Source organism: Lontra canadensis, unplaced genomic scaffold (genome assembly GCF_010015895.1).
Source record: "Lontra canadensis isolate GAN:19392208 unplaced genomic scaffold, GSC_riverotter_1.0 scaffold21, whole genome shotgun sequence".
Taxonomy (NCBI): Eukaryota; Metazoa; Chordata; class Mammalia; order Carnivora; family Mustelidae; genus Lontra; species Lontra canadensis.
This window is the reverse complement of record NW_022631015.1, coordinates 6,064,102-6,086,645: the sequence shown is the minus strand read 5'-3', so window position 1 is coordinate 6,086,645 and position 22,544 is coordinate 6,064,102. Positions and strand designations below refer to the sequence as shown.

The window sequence follows — 22,544 nt, the reverse complement described above, 5'->3', positions numbered from 1 at the left end:
TATACATGTGTGTATATACGTATATACGTATATACACACATGTATATGTATATATCTATTCATATATGTATATACATATACATGTATATGTATATATCTATATATCTATATTTATATCTATCTATATATTATGTTTATATATTTATATATTTATATATGCATATACATATACATATATACATATGTAGATATATACAGATATAGACTTATATATCTATATCTATATATAACTATTTATATCTATATCTATATATTATATTTATATATGTATTTTTATTTATGTATATACATATTTATCTATACATTTTCTTCACATGTACACATGTACATATATGTACATATGTTAATATATACATATACAGATATACATATATGTGTATATACATGTATGTTTATATACATATACATACTCCTACTTCAGGAATTGGACACAGTAGATTATAATGTTATAATGCTTGCAGTGCCTGGATGGCTCAGTTGGTTAAGCATCTGCCTTGGGCTCAGGTCATGATCCTGGGATTCTGGGATCAAGTCCTGCAACAACACATCAGGCTCCCTGCTCATCAGGGGAATCTGCTTCTCCCTCTCCCTCTGGCCCTCCCCTTGCTCATACTGTCTCTCTCTCACTCATTCTCAAATAAATAATCTTTTTGAAAATTATAATGCTCTCTAAAAAGAACTTAGACAATTTGAAAAATTTAAAGATGAAAATCTTTAATAAATTTTTCCTCAAAAGAATCAACCCAAATTGTACCACCAGGCAATAACCATTATTAATATTTGATGTACATCATTTCAAGTAGATACATAGATGTTTAAGTGGTAAATGTTGTTTTAAAATCATAATGATATTATACTATAGACTACTTTAAAAGTATTACATTTACTCTTTATAGCTTTGTTAAGATATAAATAAAATACAATAAAACACACATATTGAAAGAACACATTTGATAGTTTGATGCATCCATGAAATTATCACCAAAACGAAAATAATGAACATCTGTGTCACTCCCCAGAAATTTCCTTTGTAATTTCTCCTTTTGACAAGTCTCTGCTTTGTCTGCCATCCCCAGGCAATCATTCCCCTGCTTTCCATCATCCACATTGATTTATATTTTCTAGAATTTTACGTAAATGGAATCATGCAGTATGTACTCTTTTTAACTTCTTTCAGTCTTCTTTATCTCATTTTGAGATTCGTTCATACTAATGTTTGTATTCCTTCTTATTGCTGACTCGTGTTCCATCATATAGAAGAGCCACAATTTGTTTATCCACTCACTTTTTGGATATTTGGGATGTTTCCAGTTTTTTCCTCTTACAAATAAAGCTAGGGTTATTCATACAAAAGCCTTTACATAGACATAAGCCTTTTTTTTTTTTTCTTAAATACCTAGGAGTGGGATGGCTAGGTCATATGATAGGTAAATGTTTAGTTTTTTAAAGATTTTGGCAGAACTTTTAACTGCCAAATGGTTGTACCATTTTACATCACCACCAGGAGTGTATGAGAGTCCCATGTATTCACATCTTCCCCAACACTTGATATGATCAGTCTTTTTAATTTTTGACTTTCTAATAGGTGTATAATATTATCTCATTGTGGTTTTAATTTACATTTCCCTCTGGCTAATGATGTCGAGCATGTTTAGTTGCATTTGTTTGCCACCCATGTATCTTCTTTGATGTGGTACCTGTTCAAATATTTTGCCCATGGTTTAAATTTTCTCATTTTCTTATTACTGAGTTTCTAGTGTTCTTTACAAATTCTGAATACAATTCCTTTATCATATGTGATTTGTAAACATTTTCCCTCACTCTGGACTTACCTTTGCCCTCTCTTAATGATGTCTTTTAAAGAGCAAAAGTCCATAATCTGATGAATTCCAATTTGTAAATATATTCCTTATGAATCATTTTCTTTTCTTTTCTTTTCTTTTTTCCTCTTCTCTTCTTTTCTTTTTGGCATTATAGCTAAGAGATCTTTGCCTAACCAAAGTTTTCTTCTGGAAAACTGTTTTCTTCTGGAAGTTTTATAGTTTTAGGTTTTATATTTAGGTACATGATCCATTTTGAGATATTTTTATATGGTGTAAAGTATGAATCAAAGTTCATTTCTGCATATGAATATCCGATTGTCCCAGCACCATTTGTTGTAAAGATTATCCTTTGATCATGAAATTATCTTTATGATTTTGTCAAAAATTAATTAACTGTATTTCTAGAGTCTATTTCTCTCTTCTCTATTGTGTTCCATTGATCTGTTTGCTTACCTTTATGCCAAATAGTGTCATGCTATTTAATTCAAAAGCATTATGTCTATTGTACTCAAATTCTATTTAATTTTAAGTTTTATTTAATCTCATTAAATTTTGCTTTCACAGAAATAAAAATCTGAACTGCAACAAAAAACATTGTTAAATGTCAAATAAATGTTTCTTCACTACAAGAAATACTATTTCTTAACAGATCTCTCTAAGATCATTTATAAAAACCATTAAAATCATTAAAAGAATAGATTAATTATATATTTTTGGATTATGTTTTAATTTTAGATGATGCCAATTAACTAAGAGAGCCCAACACATTAAAACATCAGCACTTTCATTCTCCCTCTTACCTCCCTCGTGTCTAATTTTTTTAAGATTGTTATTATCATATTATCAAGTTTTAAAATTAATATTCATACTGATAATACAATTCCCAAAGGTATTAAATTTATATAGGGTTTTTCTCATCACTGGATCTTTTGCCACAGCATCTTTGTTTGTGGGTTCTTTGTTTGGTTCAGCCCTTAATTATCTTGATATCACTTTTCAAGTAGTTTGGTTTTAATGGGTACTAAATTCCCTGATATTCTTCATGTTTGAAAATGAGTGCTGGCTGCCTTTATACTTACAGAACCTCTTAGCTGTGCATAAGATTCTTGGGTCAACCTTTCTTTTTCTCAAGACTGTGCAAATATTGATTGACTGTGTTTTGCCGTTGAATGGTGCCATGGAGCTGTCTAAAGGCAGTGTTATTTCCTCCTTTGTTGCTAATTTGCGTTTTCTGCCTGTATGACTGAACAATTATTTCTTTATTCTTAAGTTCAAATAGCTTAATTAATTAAAGTTCCTAAGCAACAAGAATTCTGCATCAAATTACGTTGGAGCACAGATTGTTCCTTCAAAGTATAGATTCAATTTTTCCTCAAGTAAAATTTCCTTATATTATGTCAGAAATATATCTTCTGCCTCATTTGTTAGGTTCTCAATTTTTTAAGATTTCATTTATTTGTTTATTTATTTATAGAGAGAGAGCTTGAGCAGGGGGAAAGGTAGAGAGAAAGGGAGAGAGAGAATCTCAAGCAGACTCCACGCTGAGCTCAGAGCCCAACTCAGAGCCTGATTCCACCATCTTGAGATCATGACCTGAGCTAAAATCAAGAGTCGGATGTTTAACCAACTGAACCATCAGATACTGCATTCTTGGGTTCTCTATTTTGAACCTACTAATTATCCTTATGTTGTATCATCCTTTTTTTCCATTACTATTATCTCATTTCCAAATAACTTCATCTCTTTATATTTTCCATAGTATTTCTTTTATCTCAAGATTTTCTTCTGTCATTAATTTTTTTTATTATTATTTAAATTCAATTAGCCAACACCTAGTACACGTCATTAATTTTATTTTCTACCAGTATCTACTCTGTTTCTTATAGTTTGTACTTTATTTTTAGTTTCATGATCATGTGATTTGGTCCTCAATTTGGTCCTTTAAGTCTGTGTTCTCCTAAGAGATTGTGAGAAAATTCTTTCTATTTCTTAATTTTATTTTCTCCTAAGTATTGTTTTTTTTCATATTCTGTCTCACTCTCTTCCCCATCTCTTTCCTTCTCGCTCTCTCTGTCCCTCCCTCCTCACTGCTTCTTTTCTTTTTATTCACGTTCATATTTGCATAATTCTTCTCTAAGTGTCCTGTTTGCTCTAATACAGTGTAGGTGAAATCTTGACACTTTCCCCTTAAGATTAGTTAGATTTTCCCTCTGAACTACAGCTTGAAGCCAATGTTTTTCATTCCATCTACTCTTAAGTACCCTAAGAAATGTTGGTGTGGGGAGAGGAGAGGAGCTGAAGAGATGGAAATGTCTTTTAGAATATTCGGCTCTGCTTTTTCTTTTAAGGTTCTGCTAAATTTCTCAGCTGATAATCTACCTCACCTAATTGGATATGTATCTCATTTCCATGGGGGGATGGGTAACTGTCATGCTTTAGGTCACTTCCCCACTCTAGTCCCAGAAAGTCTACTTCTTTTGAGGCGCAGACCCATTCTCACCCATTTCTCCACAGCAGTTGTTTCCACTGTTCTGGTCAGAACAAGAAAAAAAGATTGGCTTTTTAATTCCACTAGTTTCTTTCCAGATTCTGAAATACAAATGAGAAGTCTTATGATTTTGTGGACTTGACAGTAGGGCTTCTGAGAACTGAAGGTGAGGATCAGGAGGTGAGCCATGCTGCCTCTCTATTCCAATCTATAATCCTCATTTTTTTCTTGGAACCAGATTTTGGAAATTTACTGAATTATGTTATGCCAATGAAGTTGTGGATAATGACTGTTGGGCGGCCTGGTTTTTCAGTTTTCCCATATTGTAGGTATTATGGGAAGACAATTTAGTGCAACCTTAATGTAGCTGACTAACACTCCCTGTCCGAAGTCCTGCACTCCTATCATCTCCTAGACACTCACTGGTGAGTGAAACAACTCCAGGACTTTCATTCTGACACTGGTCAAACTCTGAGTTCATGACAGGGTATTAAAACAGTCCACTGTGGCATGAAAAAGAACCAGGATGCCCTTGAAGTATTCCCCAAACATATCTTGTTGTCTAAGGGAGGGAGATATTACTTTAACCCTTTATATGTGTCACAAAGACTTAACCTCTTTCAGTGTCTGGGCCCCTCAGAAATCAATATTCTAATTAGAAAACAGTAGCTAATCCAACCAAATGCTAATAAATGAGAGTTGTGATTTATCCAGGAACAGGGAAACAACTCAGCCTTAACAATTTAAAGGTCTGTAGAGAAGAGAGCTTTTTTTTTTTTTCTTTCTCTTCCCCTTAGCAGATTGGGTTCAGCCAGATGCTATAAATAGTCTTCTAGTTAATGGCTATCTGTTTGAAAGTCAGTCATTAGAATCATAATTTAGGAACTTTTACCTCTGAGATTCATAGGCTCTATTTTACTTTTCAGTGATAAATATAAGGAGAGGGTGATATGAGTTAAACCTGAATCTACCTATCCACAAAGACCAAACTACATCATAGCCTACTAGAGCACTCTTCACACTTCATTATGGTAGATACAGATTTTTAAATAATCAATTCAGCTGCAAGGAGATGTGTTGATCAGTAATAGAGCCAAAATGTTTGACTAAACCCTGTTGCATTCCAGTCATTTTCATATAGTTATAGGATAAAGTCGAACTTTACATCAAAGGTGTGAGTTTAAATTAGCTGAACAAGGTCCTTCAGAAATCTCAAAGAATTACTTTTTCTACTTTAAACAAATCAACTGAGTAGTTACCTTTACTTTAACTTGAAGGGACAGAATCAAGGGGGAGGAGTAGTACGTCTAAATCAAATTGAATGGTGATCTAGAGAACACTTTCCAGAAGCACCCTCTTTGGGAAATGCCACTCAGTGCTAGAGTAAATCTCATATTTCAGTAGAGGGTTTGTCATTCACAGTAGAAGTACATTTTAAGTGTCTCCTTTTGGCATTTTATATTTCACCCAATGTGGTCTATTTACATAACACCCATGTAGAGCTCCTAGCAGGTCCCTGAACCCGCCATATTGTTTTATGATACCAAGCATTTATTCAAACCGTTTCCACTGTGTAGATGGCCCTCAACCACTCAAGACCTAACTTTCATGTAATTTCTCCTTTCAGCCCACTACCACCACAACCCTCCAACCTAATGAAACTGATTACCACCTCCTTTGTGCTTCCACCTTACCTGTACATCTTTCTGTCTTAACATTAGTAAACTTCCACTTGATTGTTTTCTTGTTCATCTCTCCCCAGGGGGAAGGTCTTATTCCTATTCAGATAAACAATAACTACATGCTTGTTGAATATACAAGTGGTAATTCAACCACTATTGAGCATCTTCTCTTTGCTCATACTTGCTAGAAGTAAAAAAGACATAGTTTTTTTGTTTTTATTAAATCTCTACTTTCAATGAATTCATGACCCAGTGGGGTAGAATAGACTCCTATACAACTAAACTCAGCAAGCCTAAGAAAGGGGTCTGGGCAAGTGCTGAGGCTGAGCTGTTAATTGGCAAGGCAGTGAACACATAAAGTCCCCATGTTTTAATATATCTTCTATGGTTTTCATAATCCAAACACACCTGCTTCAATCATATGTTTCACATTGCTTGCTAATGTTTTCTTGGCATAGTCTAAACCTATGCTTCTCAAATTAACATTCACAGAAATCACCCCAGGTTGTTGTTAAAATGCAGACTCTGATTTAGTAGGTCTGTGGCAGAGACTGGGATTCTGCATTCCTAACAAGCTCCCAGGAGATGCCACTGGTGCTGGTCCACAGACCACAATCTGAGGATCAAGGTTCTAAATGCTTGTCATGTCAACACATAAACATTGTTGAAGAGGCACCAGTTTTTGGAAAAGCTCCCACTGCTTCTTACCTAGATAGTCTTCTAAGTATAATTAAACATGAGGAAAGTTACACCAAGAGAGGTAAGATACAATAGTGCACCCCCAAAAAGTGATGCCTTGAAATGGTTACTTCTTAGCTTTTTTAATGTCTAAACACAAAAGGTCTTTGTTCCTGCACTTAAGGTCTGTTGCTACCAGAAGACTGTAGTCTAAATGTGTAGCAAGATTTCCCCAAATCTTCAAAATTGCCATTTTTAAATCTCCCCCATACTTACACTATAATACCCAAGCCCTTCCTGTAAATGCAGATATCTTTTAACAAAACTACAAAACCTTAATCCCCTTAAACAGTCATAAAGGAAATACTTTGTAATTGTGACTTGCTTAAAATAAATGTTGTAAGTTATCCATGGAAATCTAGTTTCTTATTAATTCTTAATGGTTCCTATGATATCTATTTACTTTGTCAGAGCCTACAATTAATCCTCAAAGTCAAAACTCACTAGACCATGAGACTTTGGACTCCCCACTCTACCTATACATTTTCATCATGTGTCAGTTTTAAATTCTCCTTCCACAAAGGCAAGATCCCTATTTGATCCCTACTTGAACTGTCCTCTTTTGCAGTTGTTTTTTCTCTCTTCCTCATGACTCCAACCATACCAAGTGTCCTGTGCCTATCTTTTCCTAAGCATATAAAGAAGACATTACAACTCTTCATAGCTGCTATTCAACATCACCTTAATTACAATAATATGTTATTTGAGAAGCAGTCTTGGTTATTTGGTTTTCTCTTGCACAGTTAGTTATTGTATCACTTTTCCCTGACAACACAACAGTGAACAGAACAGTAGTAGGATTGTTTTTATCAGACAGGACATTTGGAAGGCACTGGATGCCTTAGCTTGCTTAATTTCAGAGTCTGGAGAGAATTCTTCTAAATGTTCTTTCTTCCTTCTTACCATCATGGTCTCATTTAGGTTAATGCCAAAGATGATGAAGGTGTCCTTGTTGGATCCTGGGACAATGTCTATGCCTATGGTGTCCCCCCATCAGCCTGGACAGGAAGTGTTGACATTCTGTTGGAATACCAGAGTACAAAGAATCCGGTCCGGTATGGTCAGTGCTGGGTTTTTGCTGGTGTTTTTAATACATGTAAGTAAAAAATTGAATAACATTTTTTAATGTAAAGAGAATTTTACTTCAAGACATTTTATCTATAAACTGGCGAAGAGACCCAGCAACCCTGTTAGCTCTCTAGAATTTATAGGTGGCTATTCTGGGATATAGTCAATGCATAATTAAATTGTACCGGGCCAAATATGCTCATAGTTTCTCTTTGACTGCAGAATCTTTGTAGAAAGAATGATGGACTATTTCCTACATAATCCATCATTCAACACCCAGAGAAATGGGGGTCCTGGGTCCAAGAAATGATGTGAGGGAAAGGATATGCCATTTTCTTTTCAGTAACCCCGCATATTTTAAAAAGATTAACAAAATTTAAAATAATAAATAATAATAGGTATACACTGATTATTAAAGTGCTATAAATACGTTATATGTTATAAATATGTTTAACAGCTTGTTTACCACATTGTTTACCACTGAGAAATTTTGTAAATATATGCACTTAATTTTTACTGTAGCTGTGGGAGAGACTGTGACAGGTGGTTTCAACTCCATTTTTACATGGGAATCTCAATGCCCATGAGCAATTACATATCAGAACTTAATGAACAATCTTTACTCCCCACTTTCCCTTCTCGTTTTTAATCTACCCAACATCTAATCTATAGAGAAAAATATATGGGAACAGAATTAGTCTCTTCAGCGTCATGCGTCATTTTTTGAAATGCCATTTGCCTGTCTAGGACCAGACAATATTATTGTTAATTCAGTGAATATTTTTAAAAATACATTTATTTCAGTATGTCTTCATCATTGGTAATGATTTTCATTCACTTGCCATTTCTACAGCCTTGGAGAAAATATTAAGCTCAAGTTGAAGTGTCCTTTTGGCTTGCTCCTTAATAAAGAATGTTTTACCTAGTTAGCATTTTTCTTCTAATCAGAAAAATCAAGGAAGGGCTGGAGGTTGGAAGCCAGAATGAGGCCATTTAGTTTTAAATCATCCTGAAGGCTCACAGTTTTAGCTCAAAGTTGTGACAGTCCAAGATTAGTCAGTGATCCAAGTGGGAAGAAATTATGCCTCTTGTGCTTTTGTTTTTCTAAACTGAATAAGATTGTTTTCTTAGCCAGTTGAATGTACTCAAGGGATAAGGGAATATATTTCCTGAGAGCAATAAAGTCCAGTGTTATCAGTTTCCTAGGTGTGTTGGCCTCTGAGGTTCCAGATAGAAGCTGAAATTCATGATGGGCTAACGATTAGAGGTAGCCACTGCCCCCTCTCTGTTCACAATCCCAGACTATGTAGAGGGTGCCTGATGGGAGCAGTCACTCTTAGGAAATCCTTCCAGAAAAACAGAAAAGACCCTCTGCCTTTCCTCCAGCTGTCTACAATTTCACTATCCCACCATAATTCCCTCGGGCTTAGAACCAGATAAAATAGTGAACACCTTCCAAACACTTATGCCTTTTATATGAAAAGGTCATCAGATTTATTCCTGAAAACAGGCTTTGGTGGTAAGCTACAAAAAAACAGAAGAACATGTGGGGAAGTTAGAGTAAGAATGAATCCCAAGAGGGAAGTGGGAAGGAAGAAGGTACAGGTGCCCCAGTGTCAGGCTTCATCTGTCTTAAAATTATGAGGTCAGGCAAAGTCTGAAACAATTTTCATTCTGTGAATTAGTGGTAAGCCAGAAGTAGAGCTAGAGTGCCAATCATCTTACTGGTAAAACTGTGGCTTGAATAGGGTCTGTGAATCAATACAGGAAGATGGAAGTAGGAAGCAGGTGGTGGCTGCCATCATTTTTGTTTGGGGTATTAAGGTAAAGTCAGATAATGAGGACACTTGAATGCTACCAGACTCAAGTTTGGACTTCCAAGGTTGTTCTATTGAAGGAGGTGGATAGCCTTTAGTTAAAAATGCTAAACTATTCTGAAGAAAAAAAGGCAAGCCAAGTCATTAATCTTAAAATTGTCAGCTGAATTATTTTCAATGAGCCCTGATGTCTGGCATCCTGGGAGCCAGGGAGGGCATTTGGATTGAGTTTAATCAATAGGTACATATGGCAAGAGATGCATCCAGGTAATTTATTATCTAGCAATTAAAATGAATCTGTGGTGTCACCCTCCACCAAGTGTCACAAGAGCAAATTCCAGCCAGGAGAGCAAACCCCACTGAGGACCTCTATTATAACCTCCTATTAGCTGAGGGTTGCTTTTTTTTTTTTTTCAGTTAAATTTTTTATTAGTTTCAGAGGTAGAATTTATTGATTCATCATTGCATATAACCCCCAGTGCTCATTACATCAAGTGCCCTCCTTAAAGCCCATCACCCAGTTACCTTATCCCCTGACCCACCACCCCTCCAGCAACCCTCAGTTCGTTTCCTAGAGTTCAGTGTCTCTTATGGTTTGTCTCCCTCTCTGATTTCATCTTATTTTATTTCTCCTTCCCTTCCCCATGTCCATCTGTTTTTTTTTTTTTTTTTTCTTAAATTCTACATATGGGTAAAATCATGTGGTATTTGTCTTTCTCTGGGGGCACCTGTGTGGCTCAGTCAGTTAAGCCTCTGACTTTGACTCAGTTCTTGATCTCAGGGTCCTGGGATCAAGCCCTGAATTGGGCTCCCCACTCAGCATGGAGTCTGCTTATCCCCTTTCTCCGTCTGCCACTCTCCCTGTTTGTGCTCCTTCTCTCTCTCAAATAAATAAATAAAATCTAGCTGAGTTTTTTTTTTTAAATTTATTTTCAGGAACACAGTCCTATTAGATGGACTAAAATAATACTATTTAAGTGATAGCATGATTAGCAACTGAACAATTAGAACCCCATTATTGGGATTTTAGTCCTTTTATTCCATTAATTCTGAATGAACACATAGCAAGGTTTCTGTCCACAGTCCCAAAGCTTGACAGTAGTCTCCCTTCTTCAGTATGGAACATTTGAGGATAAAACATGTGCAAAGGGCTTTTCTTTTGGACAAAGAAGGAAGTCCTTTATGAGAAGGAATTGTTCGCTATGTATATATTAAATTTTGGTGATGGGTTTAACTGTGGCCTGTCCTTTCCTGCAGTTTTGCGATGCCTTGGGATACCAGCAAGAGTTGTTACCAATTACTTCTCAGCCCATGATAATGATGCCAATTTGCAAATGGACATCTTCCTGGAAGAAGATGGGAACGTGAACTCCAAACTCACCAAGGATTCGGTGTGGTGAGTTTGATTTACAAGGGCCCTTGCTGATATCAAATTAGAGTGACATTACACATTAACCACAAGGCAGACTGGGTCTAATGTTTCTTTCCCTTCTATGTTAAGGGCTGTTCAATACGCCAGGCAAAAATGGCTGATTGGTAGAGATTTTTTTTAGTGAATGAAAGAATTGTTCCTGAACAGGCAGTTTGCGTTTCTAGTAATAAAGATCAATCATTGCATTACGACAGCAACCCCTGGAAAGGGTCATGGTTTTAGCTATGCCTTCGGGTGAGAGTCCATACTCGCTTGTCTCTACTTTAGTATGAGAATACTATGGTGAGGGGCAGAAATAGTGGAGTCGAGTATTGTCTATGTCAGGACTCCAGGAATAATATAGCTAACACTTATTAAGTACTTACTATGTACCAGCGTCTGTGTGTACATGATTTCATCTTATTCTTTTAACAGCTGTATCCTATGGGTGCTTATTAATATCACCATTTACAGAAGAGGAAACTGAGACCCAGAGAGGTTAAAGCAATTTGCTCAAGGTCACACATCTCATAAGCTGAAAATAAAACCCAAGTGAATCTGACCCTTAACCATGATTTTTTTTTTTGCCTTTGCAGTATGAGACTGCTCTTTAATTTTTTAAAAAATTTACTTTTTTATTTTAGAGGGAGAGGGAGAAAAAGAGTGTGCAAGTAGAGGGTGGGGAAAGAGGGAGAGAGAGAATCGCAAACAGACTCCCATGCATGAGCATGGGCTCACCTCACAACCCTGAGATCATGACCTGAGCCAAAATCAAAAGTCAAATGCTCAACCAAGTGAGTCACCCAGGTGTCCTTGGGAATGCTCTTTGAATGTAAAGATGTGGTTCTTCGAGACTCGTCACCTCATCTTTCAAACAGAGATAGGAATAAGAGTAAAGTTACAATTGTCATTAATACCAACCACATCTTTCTTTCACTGCTCTGAGTAGCTGCACCAGAGCTGGCTACGGGGGGTTTAAGATCCCAGAGAAATTTCCTATGTTAATGGGACTTACTCAGTCCAAAACAATATTCTAAAAACAGGAGAAAAACCCAAACGTAAAGGCTATTTATAAAAGTCTAAATGGAGGAAATTTCCAGGCATTGAACTAGTTGGAATGTCCAAGCCAAAAGTGTGTCTACTACGGTTGTTCTGTTTAAGTAATAAAGCGAAAACACTGTCAGTTGTAAAAGCATCCAAACGGGGATGGGAGGAAGTTACAAGCTCATTTGAAGAGACATTAAAAGTTAGAAGTGCCTTTACTCCCCCGTGTTACAGGAATGAATCGCAGTGGTAGGAGCAGTATTAACTTGCCAGTACTGGGAAGCCCTCATTGGAGGATGTGGAAAGAAGGAAATCAGGGAACTAGTAGCAGTGTGGTACTACGAATAAAAAATAGTGCAGTTCATTTGAAGGGAATGAGCTGAGGAATGGTAAGCCAGAGAGTACAGGCAAGACAAAAACCTCACCTCTGTAAATTGAACAGAAATTTAAAGCATCATTTAAGCCCTTGGAATTACAGTATAACATCCCTACATGTGTATGGAATTTAAAAAAGAAAAAAAGACCAAAATAGCTGCCGTAAAAGCCTGTTGTGACAGTAGAAAATGGCAAAGTGAGAATTATTTGGTATTCTGTACTTTGTGCCTTTACTTACACACACGCACACACACACGCTTAATGCCTTAGTAGCCAACCGAAGTTCAAAATTAGTCCTCCCTATTCCTTGATCTAAATGCTTCCACCATGAATCCCCATGGACCCCCTAACAAATAACCCCACAAGGCCCTTAACAAAATTGATAACAAATTGTGAAGCTGTTAGATCTTGCTCTTGGTAACCCTTTCCTCTTTTGGCTTCCTACTCTGAATTCCTTTCCCTGTCTCTGTCAAGCCTTTGCTCCCTCATTGCCTTCCACAAATGTCCCATCACCCTGGGACTATGTTCCCTGCTCTGGGAGCCTCACCCATCCTCCACCACCAGACCACTGCCCTAGGCTCCTCTTCCCTGCCCTTGCATGACTCATGGTGGGTTTTCAACGTACGGTGACTGACATCTCACTAACTGGCTGATGTGGACCCAACTTGGGACACGTCTGACCATGGAGCACAAAAATTGAAGGGCTCAGTCAGGTCTGAGTTCAAAGCCTGGCTCTGTCAATAACCAGCTGTGTGACCTTGGGCAAGGAACAACCTCTCTGTGCCTCTTTCCTCCTATAAAGTGGAGATGACAGAATTTCCTATTTCACTCAGCCCACAGCAGAGCATAACAGGTGCCTAATGAATGTTAGCTGTCATTATTGCCTTCATTATTAGTCACACAGCTGGAATTTCTTGGAGGCAATATGTTGCCATCAACCTAAGCACATTGAAGCAGTCAGAAAAGAAGGGGGGGTGTCCCATGTCCTAAGATGACTGTGCTATTTCTGTACCTTTGGGGTATTTTTAAAACAAAATCAGAAATGTGTGTCTCCCCCCACACACTCCAGTGCAAACACTAGTGGACCCTACAAACTATAGATGTTCCATAAAACCAAAAGAATCTCTAGGACCCTCTGGCTCTGGCTTTGACAGTTACTTGCTGTGTGACCTTGAGAAAATGATTTCACTTCTCTGAGCTTCGGTTTCTTCTTCAGTTGAATAAGGGTAACCATTTCCTGATGGGGTAGCTGTGACAATTAAATGAGCTAATACAGGTAAAGTATTTACCTGCTAGGCCCAGAGGGTGTGCTCCCCCATGCCTACTAATGAGATTAGTAATAGCCTTGGGTAAGAAGCTGGAGCTGCTTGAACTATAGATTGGTGAGCAAGGGAGGGGGAGGGGCTGAAGGCTGACAGAGGCTGAGGTGAGGGCAGGGAGGATTTGGTGGGCATCAGCTGATCACTGAGGAGACAGCACAGCATGGCTTAGAAATGGCCTAACAGATTTCCTAGCAGGGGTCTCAGGCGCAATTGGCTCCCCCAAGACCCCAGACTCACTTCCCTCCACAGGCTCCAGTCAGACAAACTGGCCCCAACTCCTTCCTGGTTTGTGCATGGCTCCTGCGCTCCCTTCCCTGCCCCCTCCTTTCTAAAGGCAACCATGAGAATGACTTCTTAGTTTCTCTGTCTTGTGCTTCCAGCATCTCTTTCACATGGAGGTAACCTGATGGATGGTACACAGTTTGTGGTGAGTTAATTTGTCCAACTGGGTCTCCGTGACTGAAAGTCGTCCTCTTTCCCATGACTCAGCCATGTCCAGTGTGGCCAGGGCAGAAGTAAACCGGTACAAAGGGCTCAGAGAGCCAGTGCAAGAATGCTTTCAAGGGCATATTATGCGCGGCACTCCCCAAGGCCAGGGGGTGGGGGGCATAAAGCATGGATTTCAGCTCGTGCTCTGACTTCTCCCTCTTGCACCGCAGACCATGGAGGGCTGACTGCTTATGTGCCTGCCTCCCAGTTTGGCACCTCAGGTCCCTCCAAGGTGAATTTCGGGAGCAGCAATTTTGCAGAGTGGACACACTGTTGATGCCCACCAAGGGAAGAGTCCACTTCTTAGCGATTCAGGAGAGGGAGGGGCCAAGGAACCTTAGAAGGGCACAGCTGGGCAGAGTAATTGGACCTCACCGTAGCAAATGAAATTCTGAGTGGACCAATGCAAGGTAACATATCCTGGAAGGAGCAATTTAAGCCGCCTGTCCCCCGTGTGCTGATGGGTTTTGAATTATGTGTAACCTCTGGAGAAAGGCAACTATGAATCACTGCGGACAGTTTAATGAAGATGCTTGCACAATGTTTAGCTGCAGCGCGAACAGTGAATAGGGAGATGACGGTTCATTGAGGAGGGAGAACACGGCTCACTCCGTGGGCAGGGGTAAAGTGTCGGTTTGGCCTCACCTTGCAAGAACTCAGTTTGATCACCTCATTATATGACTATCACAGTGGAAATGGAAACAATTTTAAAAGAAAGGGATGGTGGCACTTATTAGTGTCATGAAGGTATTTCAGTGAAAGGCTCTTCTCCTTCTAAATGAAAGCATTATCCTGTGTCCTTTTTGCCGGAGAGGATGTAGTCAGATTTGATGATTCTGGGTGAAAGAACTATGCCCACCTCTTGGCTAGCCCCCACCAGACAGCAGACCCCATGGGGGAGAGCAATGTCTGATCTAATTTGTTTTCGTTTGTTTTGTCAGCATGTAACAAGGTGCAGGGCGTAGAGCAAGAACTTGATAAATGGAATTGGTTGGAAAAATTTCTGATGCTCATTTAACTGAATAAATGTCATTTAATTCATTCAACAAACACTATGGTGCACTATTATGTCCAAATACCAGATTCTAAGGATTCAGAGAGAAATTAGAGTCACTACCCTTCAGGAGATTGATCCAATGTTTGTGGGTGAGACAACCACATATAGAACTCTAAAAAATATAAGGTAGATTGTAACATGAGGCGGGAGGCACAGAGGTAAGGGGAAGGGGCTTACATCCTAAGCCCAGAGGAGCAAAGGGAAAGGCTGTTCATGTGGGAAGTGGCCATGGACTCAAAGCCATTATCCCCTCTGCAATCTTCTGGTTGTGCTATTCACAGACGGAATGCCCAGGAAATGACCTTAGCTCACAAATGAAACTCAGGGGTTTGTCTACAGAAGTCAAAAGCACTGAGATGAGACAACCAGAGACCAATCTGCTTCCAGGACCCAGCAGGAAGGAATGAAAGCTCATGCAGAGTTAGTCTATAGTCTTATGACCACAGTTGTTGAATATCAAAACTCGTTCTAACTCACCTTCCAGCCCCTTGCCACTCCTTCCTTTAAAACACCAAGAACAGCTGGCTCTTTGCCCACCATCCTGAAGGAGCTAATGCCCCCAGGCTGTGCATTCAATGAGCAGATGGAGTTAATACTGTTTAGGGGCAGGGATGTACCCTTCTATCCTTCCTTCTGTGTTCTCCACCTATCACCCCCTCTCCTACTTCTCTACCCTCTAGGCACTGAATCCTTTTTTTTTTTTTATTTGACAGACAGATCACAAGTAGGCAGAGAGGCAGGCAGAGAGAGAGAGGAGGAGGAGGCAGGCTCCCTGCTGAGCAGAGAGCCCGATGTGGGACTCGATCCCAGGACTCTGGGATCATGACCTGAGCCGAAGGCAGAGGCTTTAACCACTGAGCCACCCAGGCGCCCCTCCTTTTTTTTTTTTTTTTAAATTATGTTATGTTAGTCACCATACATTAGTTCTTGATGTAGCGTTCCATGATTCATTGTTTTCATATAACACCCAGTGCTCATCACCACGTGTCCTCCTTAATACCATCACTGGACTAACCCATCGCCCCACCCCCCCTCCCCTCTGAAACCCTGTGATTGCTTCCCAGAGTCCATAGTGTCTCATGGTTTGTCTCCCCCTCTGATTTAACCCCCTTTAGTTTTCCCCTTTCTTCTCCTAAGGTCCTATATGCTCTTCCTTATGTTCTACATATGAGTGAAACCATATGATAATTGTCTTTCTCTGCTTGACTTACTTCGCTTAGCATAATCTCCTCCAGTTCCATCCATGTTGATGCAAATGGTGGGTATTCATCCTTTCTGATGGCTGAGTAATATTCCATTGTATATGTGAACCATAGGCAGTAATCCCTGAGTCCTTTAAAATAAACCCACCCCTCACTCTTAGTTTGAGAGAGGCCAACAGCCAACAGTGCTCCAGATTCCCTCTTGGAACCAACAGCTTTGAGACCCCATGACTCCTTTTTGTCCAGCTTCTCAGCCCCTCCCTCATGTGCCCCTTTCCATCCTGATCACATTCCCAGGGAAGTTGTTCATTTCCTGACAATGGAGCTTCAAGTTGGGTGGGTGGAAGCATGTGCTTTCCATGCTCTCAGGATGTGAGGAGAAGGGGGCTGAACATATATGTGTACACCCAGGCCCATGGCTGACTGGTCTGCTTCTCAGATTCTGGTTGATTAGCCAATTGGCAGATGTAGAAACATCCTAACTCAGAGTTTTAAACATTTTATATGATATCAAAGATAATTGTAAAAACCATGAGTCCTATAACAATTAGCAAGTCTTTATTTCCTTTTCATTTGGAATTAAGTAGGGTTGATTAAACTGGCTTTTTACAATTTAATTTTTTTCAAATAATTGTGAACTAGCAAATATATATTTCTCACTTTCAGTTCAATGCTGCAACAATCTAAGAATTAGTCAGTGATCCACATGGAAAGTAATCACAATTTTATTCTGTTTTTCCCCAGGGCATCATGGAAAAACACCAAATCAAGTCAAACTATTCTTGTAATTTTGCCCTCCCTCTCTCTCTCCATGGTGCTAGGCAATATGATTAGCTCTGCCACTAATTAGCTGGGTCACTTCGGGCAAGTTCCTTGATTTCTCTGTACCTTAATTTTCTCTTATGTAAATGGATGAGTTCAGCCTTAATGAGCTCTAGGGTCATTTCTAGCTCCCAAAAATTTTTTAAATAAATATCACTGTTCTTCCAGGAAGGCCTTTCCTCCCATATACAGCAGGTTCTACCACGTGCTCTGTGTGAAGACCTATTCACATGCACAGGGTCAGCTAGGATCCACCCACTCACATATAAGTGTCGCTTTGCAAACTGACTTAACATCAGCTCCCAAGGAAAGAAAAGCAAACAAAAACAACAAACAAAAACAAAAATCAGGCACACACCACAGAAAAATTCTGTAGCTGTAATTTCTGGCCTCTGTGGATCTGGTTCTTTAAAAAAAAAAATTCCAACTTCCTTCATGCTTGCTGGAAAGAGTACAGCCGTTATTGTTTTATTTTTCTCACTTCAAATGCAAAAAACAAAAACAAAAACAAAAAAAAAAAAAAACTCTGCGTAGTGGGTAGTATTGAATCTATAAACAAAGCTCTTTTGAAGCAAGTTTTAGAGCAGAAATTAAACAGCCTTCACACCTAGGAATCAGCACTGTGTACCATACTGATCCTAATTCTCATTGCGGTCTCTGCGCTTGACATAGGGGTTTGACCATTGTAGGCGTGTTTTTGAAATTTAAATCGCTCTGTCTTGTTGTAGATGTTCAGTGTGTTCCTGCTAGTTAGACTTTCATGTTCTTATATCACACTAAGTTTTAATTACTGTATGTGCAAAAAAGATTATACAAAAATGAATTCCAAATAAAAAGGCAGAGAAAATTTTCTGAATATAAACCCAACTGCTTAAACATGTTTAAGGGTTTGTAAAATTAACCGGTGATTCATCTAGGTTGCCAGTTTTGAACATCTACCATAGATATTTCTTTTCAAGTAGATTATCTTGTTAACCACATTGCTGTCAGCCAAATTGTTTTTGAGGAAATCCCCTAAAACAAGATCACAAGCTCTGTCACTAAAGAACTAAGAATATACACTCTGAATCTATACCAAAGTCTTGAAGAAAGGATGGAAAAAGTTGTTTGCCACCTCCAAAGAACCAAAATGCCTCATGCTTATGGAATGCTTTCACCACTGTGCCAGGTCCTGATCTAAATGGGTGACACGTAGTAACTCCTTTAACATTTTTAACAACCTGTTAGGGCACTTGCTATTATTGTCTGCATTTATAAATGAAGAAACTGAGGCACACAGTAACCTAACCACAGTTACCAGCCGAAAAGTGGCAGAGCCTGAATTACAAATCCAAGGGCGTTGACCCTAAAGCCTACTTTTTTAAAATAACACCTTTATTGAAATATAATTCACATATCAGTAATTATAAAATTGTGTTGCTGGCCTTGTAATTTAGAAAGATGTAATCTGAATTACAATAAAAGCACAGAGGCGCCTGGGTGGCTCAGTGGGCTAGGCCTCTGCCTTCAGCTCAGGTCGTGATCTCAGGGTCCTGGGATCGAGCCCTGCATGGGGCTCTCTGCTCAGCAGGGAGCCTGCTTCCCCCCCCCCCTCTTCCTGCCTCTCTGCCTACTTGTGATCTCTCTCTCTCTGTCAAATAAATAAATAAAAATATAAAAAAAAAACAATAATAGCACAAAGGACAGGGGAAATGGAACAAAGTTTTTGCATGCAGTTGAAAATAAGTTGGTATTAATCTGAATTAAAATTCTCAGATTGTCAGGTATAATCCCCAGAGAAACCACTGAGGAAAAACTGAAAAATATACAGTAAAAAGAAACAGAAAAAGAATTAAAATGGTATATTAGAAAATATCATTTTACACAAAATAAGGAAGTAATGAAGAATAGAGGAAGAAAAAACCATAATAACTATAGCAAGGAATTTGCAAAACGGCAGATGTAAGTCCTACTTATCAGTAATTAGATTAAATGTTAATGAATCACATATTAATATTAAGATTTGTTTTATGGCCTAACATGTGGTCTATTCCAAAGACTTTTTCATTTCCCCTTGAGAAATGTGTATTTCTTTGTTGTTGGGTGAGATATTTCATAGCCATCCATGAGGTCTGTTGGTTTATTGTGTTGTTTTAGTCTTCTATTTCCTTGCTAATCTTCCACCTGTTTGTTCTGTCTGTAATTGAAAATGCAGTATTGAAGTCTCCAAATTTTATTTGTTAAAGCATTTTTGTTCTGTTTGCTTGTTTGTTTTTATTGAGGTATAATTGACATATTAGTTTCAAGTGTGCAGTAATGATTTGTGTATATTGCAAAATGGTCACCACAGTAAGTCTAGCTAATATTTGTTGCCATACATAGTTACAAAATGTGTGTGTGTGTGTGTGTGTGTGTGTGTGTGTCTGATGAGGACTTTTAAGATCTTACCTACCAACTTTCAAATAACTGGAAATTTGTACCTTTTGACCCCCTTCACCCATTTTCCTTACTCCTATTCCCATGTCTGTTTGAATTGTTAAATTATCTATTTTTCCTTCGATTTTGTCAGTTTTGCCTTTTTTGTATTTTGGGTCTCTCTTATTAGATACAAATATGCTAATGATTGTTGTTTTCCTAAAGCATGACCCTTTAATCATTATAAAATGTCCTTCTGGGTGATACACTCAACTAATGAATCATTGAACATTATATCAAAAACTAATGACGTACTATTCCTTGGCCAGTTGAATTTAAATTAAAAAAAAAGTCCTTCTTTGTCTCTAGTAACAATACTTGTCATAAAGTCTATTTTGTCTGATATAAATATAGCCGTTCCAGTTATCTTTATGTTCTATTTGCACAGTTTATGTTTTTCCATCTTTTTACTTCAACCTATTTGCAACTGTGAATATGAAGTGTATCCCTTAGATACAACATACAGTTTTGTTTTCCATCTTGCCAATCTCTGCCTTTTGATTTTAGTATTTAGTCTACTAATGTTTAATGTAATTACTGATAAATAGGGTTTATATCTGCAATTTTACTATTTCCTTTCCATATGCATTATGTCTTTTTTCTTTCCCTATTCCTCCATTACTTCTTGCTTTGTGTAAAAAGATATTTTGTAGTATACTGTTTTAATTCTTTTTCTGTTTCTTTTGACATATTTTTCAGGTTTTTCCTTAGTGTTTCTCTGGGGATTACAATTTAAAACCATCATTTGAAACAACTTAGTTCATAATAATACCAATAAATTTCAGTAGCATACAAAAACATTGTCCCATTCCCCTTGCCTTTTGTTCTGTTACTGTAATACAGAATGCATCTTTCTATATTATAAGCCCATCAACACAATTTTATAATAACTGCTTTATAAAGCTGTCTTTAAAATCAGAGGAGAAAAGAATTCAAACAAATATAAATTTATACTGTTTTTATCTATTTCTCTATGTAAGTTACATTTGCCTTCTTTTTTAAAGGGTATTGTTTGCTAGATATACAGTTCTTATTTAATTTTTCCTTTCAGCAATTTGAGTACATCATTCCACTGCCTTCTAGCTTCCGTGGTTTCTGACGAGTAGTTAGTTTTATCCTACTGATGAACTCATATAGATAATGAATCATTTTCTCATATTGTATTCAAAATTCTCCTTTCTTTTCAGCTTTTGACAGTTTGATTCTGAGGTATTTAGGTGTATATATCTCTGAGTTTAACCTTTTTGAAATTTAAATTCTCAGGTGTCTATATCAATGTCTTATCAAATTTGGAAAGTTTTTAGCTATTAGTTTTTTTCAAATATTCTTTCTTCTCCTTTCTCTCTTTCTTTTCTTTCAGGGACCTTCACTATGAGTATGTTGGTACTCTTGATAGTGTCCCACATGCCCCTGGGGCTCTGTTCATTTTTCTTCATATTTTTTCATTTCAATTTACTTATCTTCAAGTTCACTAATTCTTTCTTCTTCGTGTCTACCCCAATATACTTTTGAAATCCACTAGTGAATTTTTAAATTTTTCATTCTAGTTATTATATATTTCAGCTCCAGAATTTCTATTTGATTTCTATTCATAATTGCTATCTTTTCATTGATATCCTCTGTTTGATTAGACATTATTCACATGGTTTTCTTTAGTTTTTGAACATGCTTATAATACCTGATTTAAAATCTTTGTCTAGTAAAACCAATGTCTTGGCTTCCTCAGTGACACTTGACTGCTTTTTTTTTTTTTTTTCTGTGTATGGACCATATTTCTCTGTTTCTTTGTGTGTCTTTCATTTAAAAAAAAAAGTGCTAGCCATTTTAAATAATACAATGTGACAACTCTGTAAATCAGATTACCTGCTCTCCAGAGTGTGTTGTAGATGTTTGTAGGGTTGTTGCTGCTACTACTCTTTGTTTAGTGACTTTCCTGAACTAATTCTGGAAAGTCTGTATTTTTTATCATATGTGGCCATTGAAGTCTCTGCTGGGTTAGCTTAATTGTCAGTTAGCAATTGGACAGAAATTTCCTTAGTTAATTGAATTAAAAAGTCCTCAGTCCTCAAGGAGTTCTTTGTGTATTGCTCCACCAGTAAATTTGCAATTCCGCTGTAGCTTTTACATCCTGTTTGCATCCACCATATCTCAAGGTCACTAAGAGGTGAGAGATTAGAACCCTCTTAGGGCCTTCCAGGCCATGCTCACTGACCTGCACATCTGTGCAGCTATCCAGACTCTTAAGAGTATGTCAGAGTTGTTCAAAGCCTGCTACGGACATCTCTGTCATTAGGTTTGCATTTTAAGTTCTTTTGGGGGTCAGCCTTTTATTATTACAAATTGGTATCATTCCTTAAGACAGCTGTGATATCAAGCAGTCACTTCTAATTGTTTTTGAAAAAAAGTCTTTGGATAAGGCTATTTGCACAGGGTGAATTCTGAATCTAATCAAAAAAAGTCTTTGGATAAGGCTATTTGCACAGGGTGAATTCTGAATCTAATCAAATAAAAAGAAATCCTGAGAATGGAGTTTTCAGAGAACCCCCAGACAGGTTAGTGGCAATTCTTTAGAGATGGGGCTTTTAGAGAGTTCCAAACCCAATTTTCTCCCCTTAATTTGTTGCTAGGTTGCAAGTTTTTATACGATAGTTGTGAGGCTCTTGACTTTCATGACTACTGTGGAGCTATGGAGAGGAGTGGGGATAAGGCAAATTCCAATGCTACAAAGCTCACTATTCTTAATGAGATTCAT

General features: G+C 37.8%; 1 protein-coding gene across 2 annotated transcripts in view; it reads left to right on the top strand.

Moving 5' to 3' along the window:
* F13A1 (coagulation factor XIII A chain) overlaps positions 1–22,544 on the top strand; it is a 162,188-nt gene that overhangs the window by 87,226 nt on the left and 52,418 nt on the right. For both annotated transcript variants that reach the window (XM_032861509.1, XM_032861510.1), the window contains exons 7-8: positions 7,653–7,827; positions 10,874–11,012. In XM_032861509.1, coding sequence (XP_032717400.1) covers positions 7,653–7,827; positions 10,874–11,012 — 314 coding nt within the window. The remainder of the gene's footprint in view (positions 1–7,652; positions 7,828–10,873; positions 11,013–22,544) is intronic.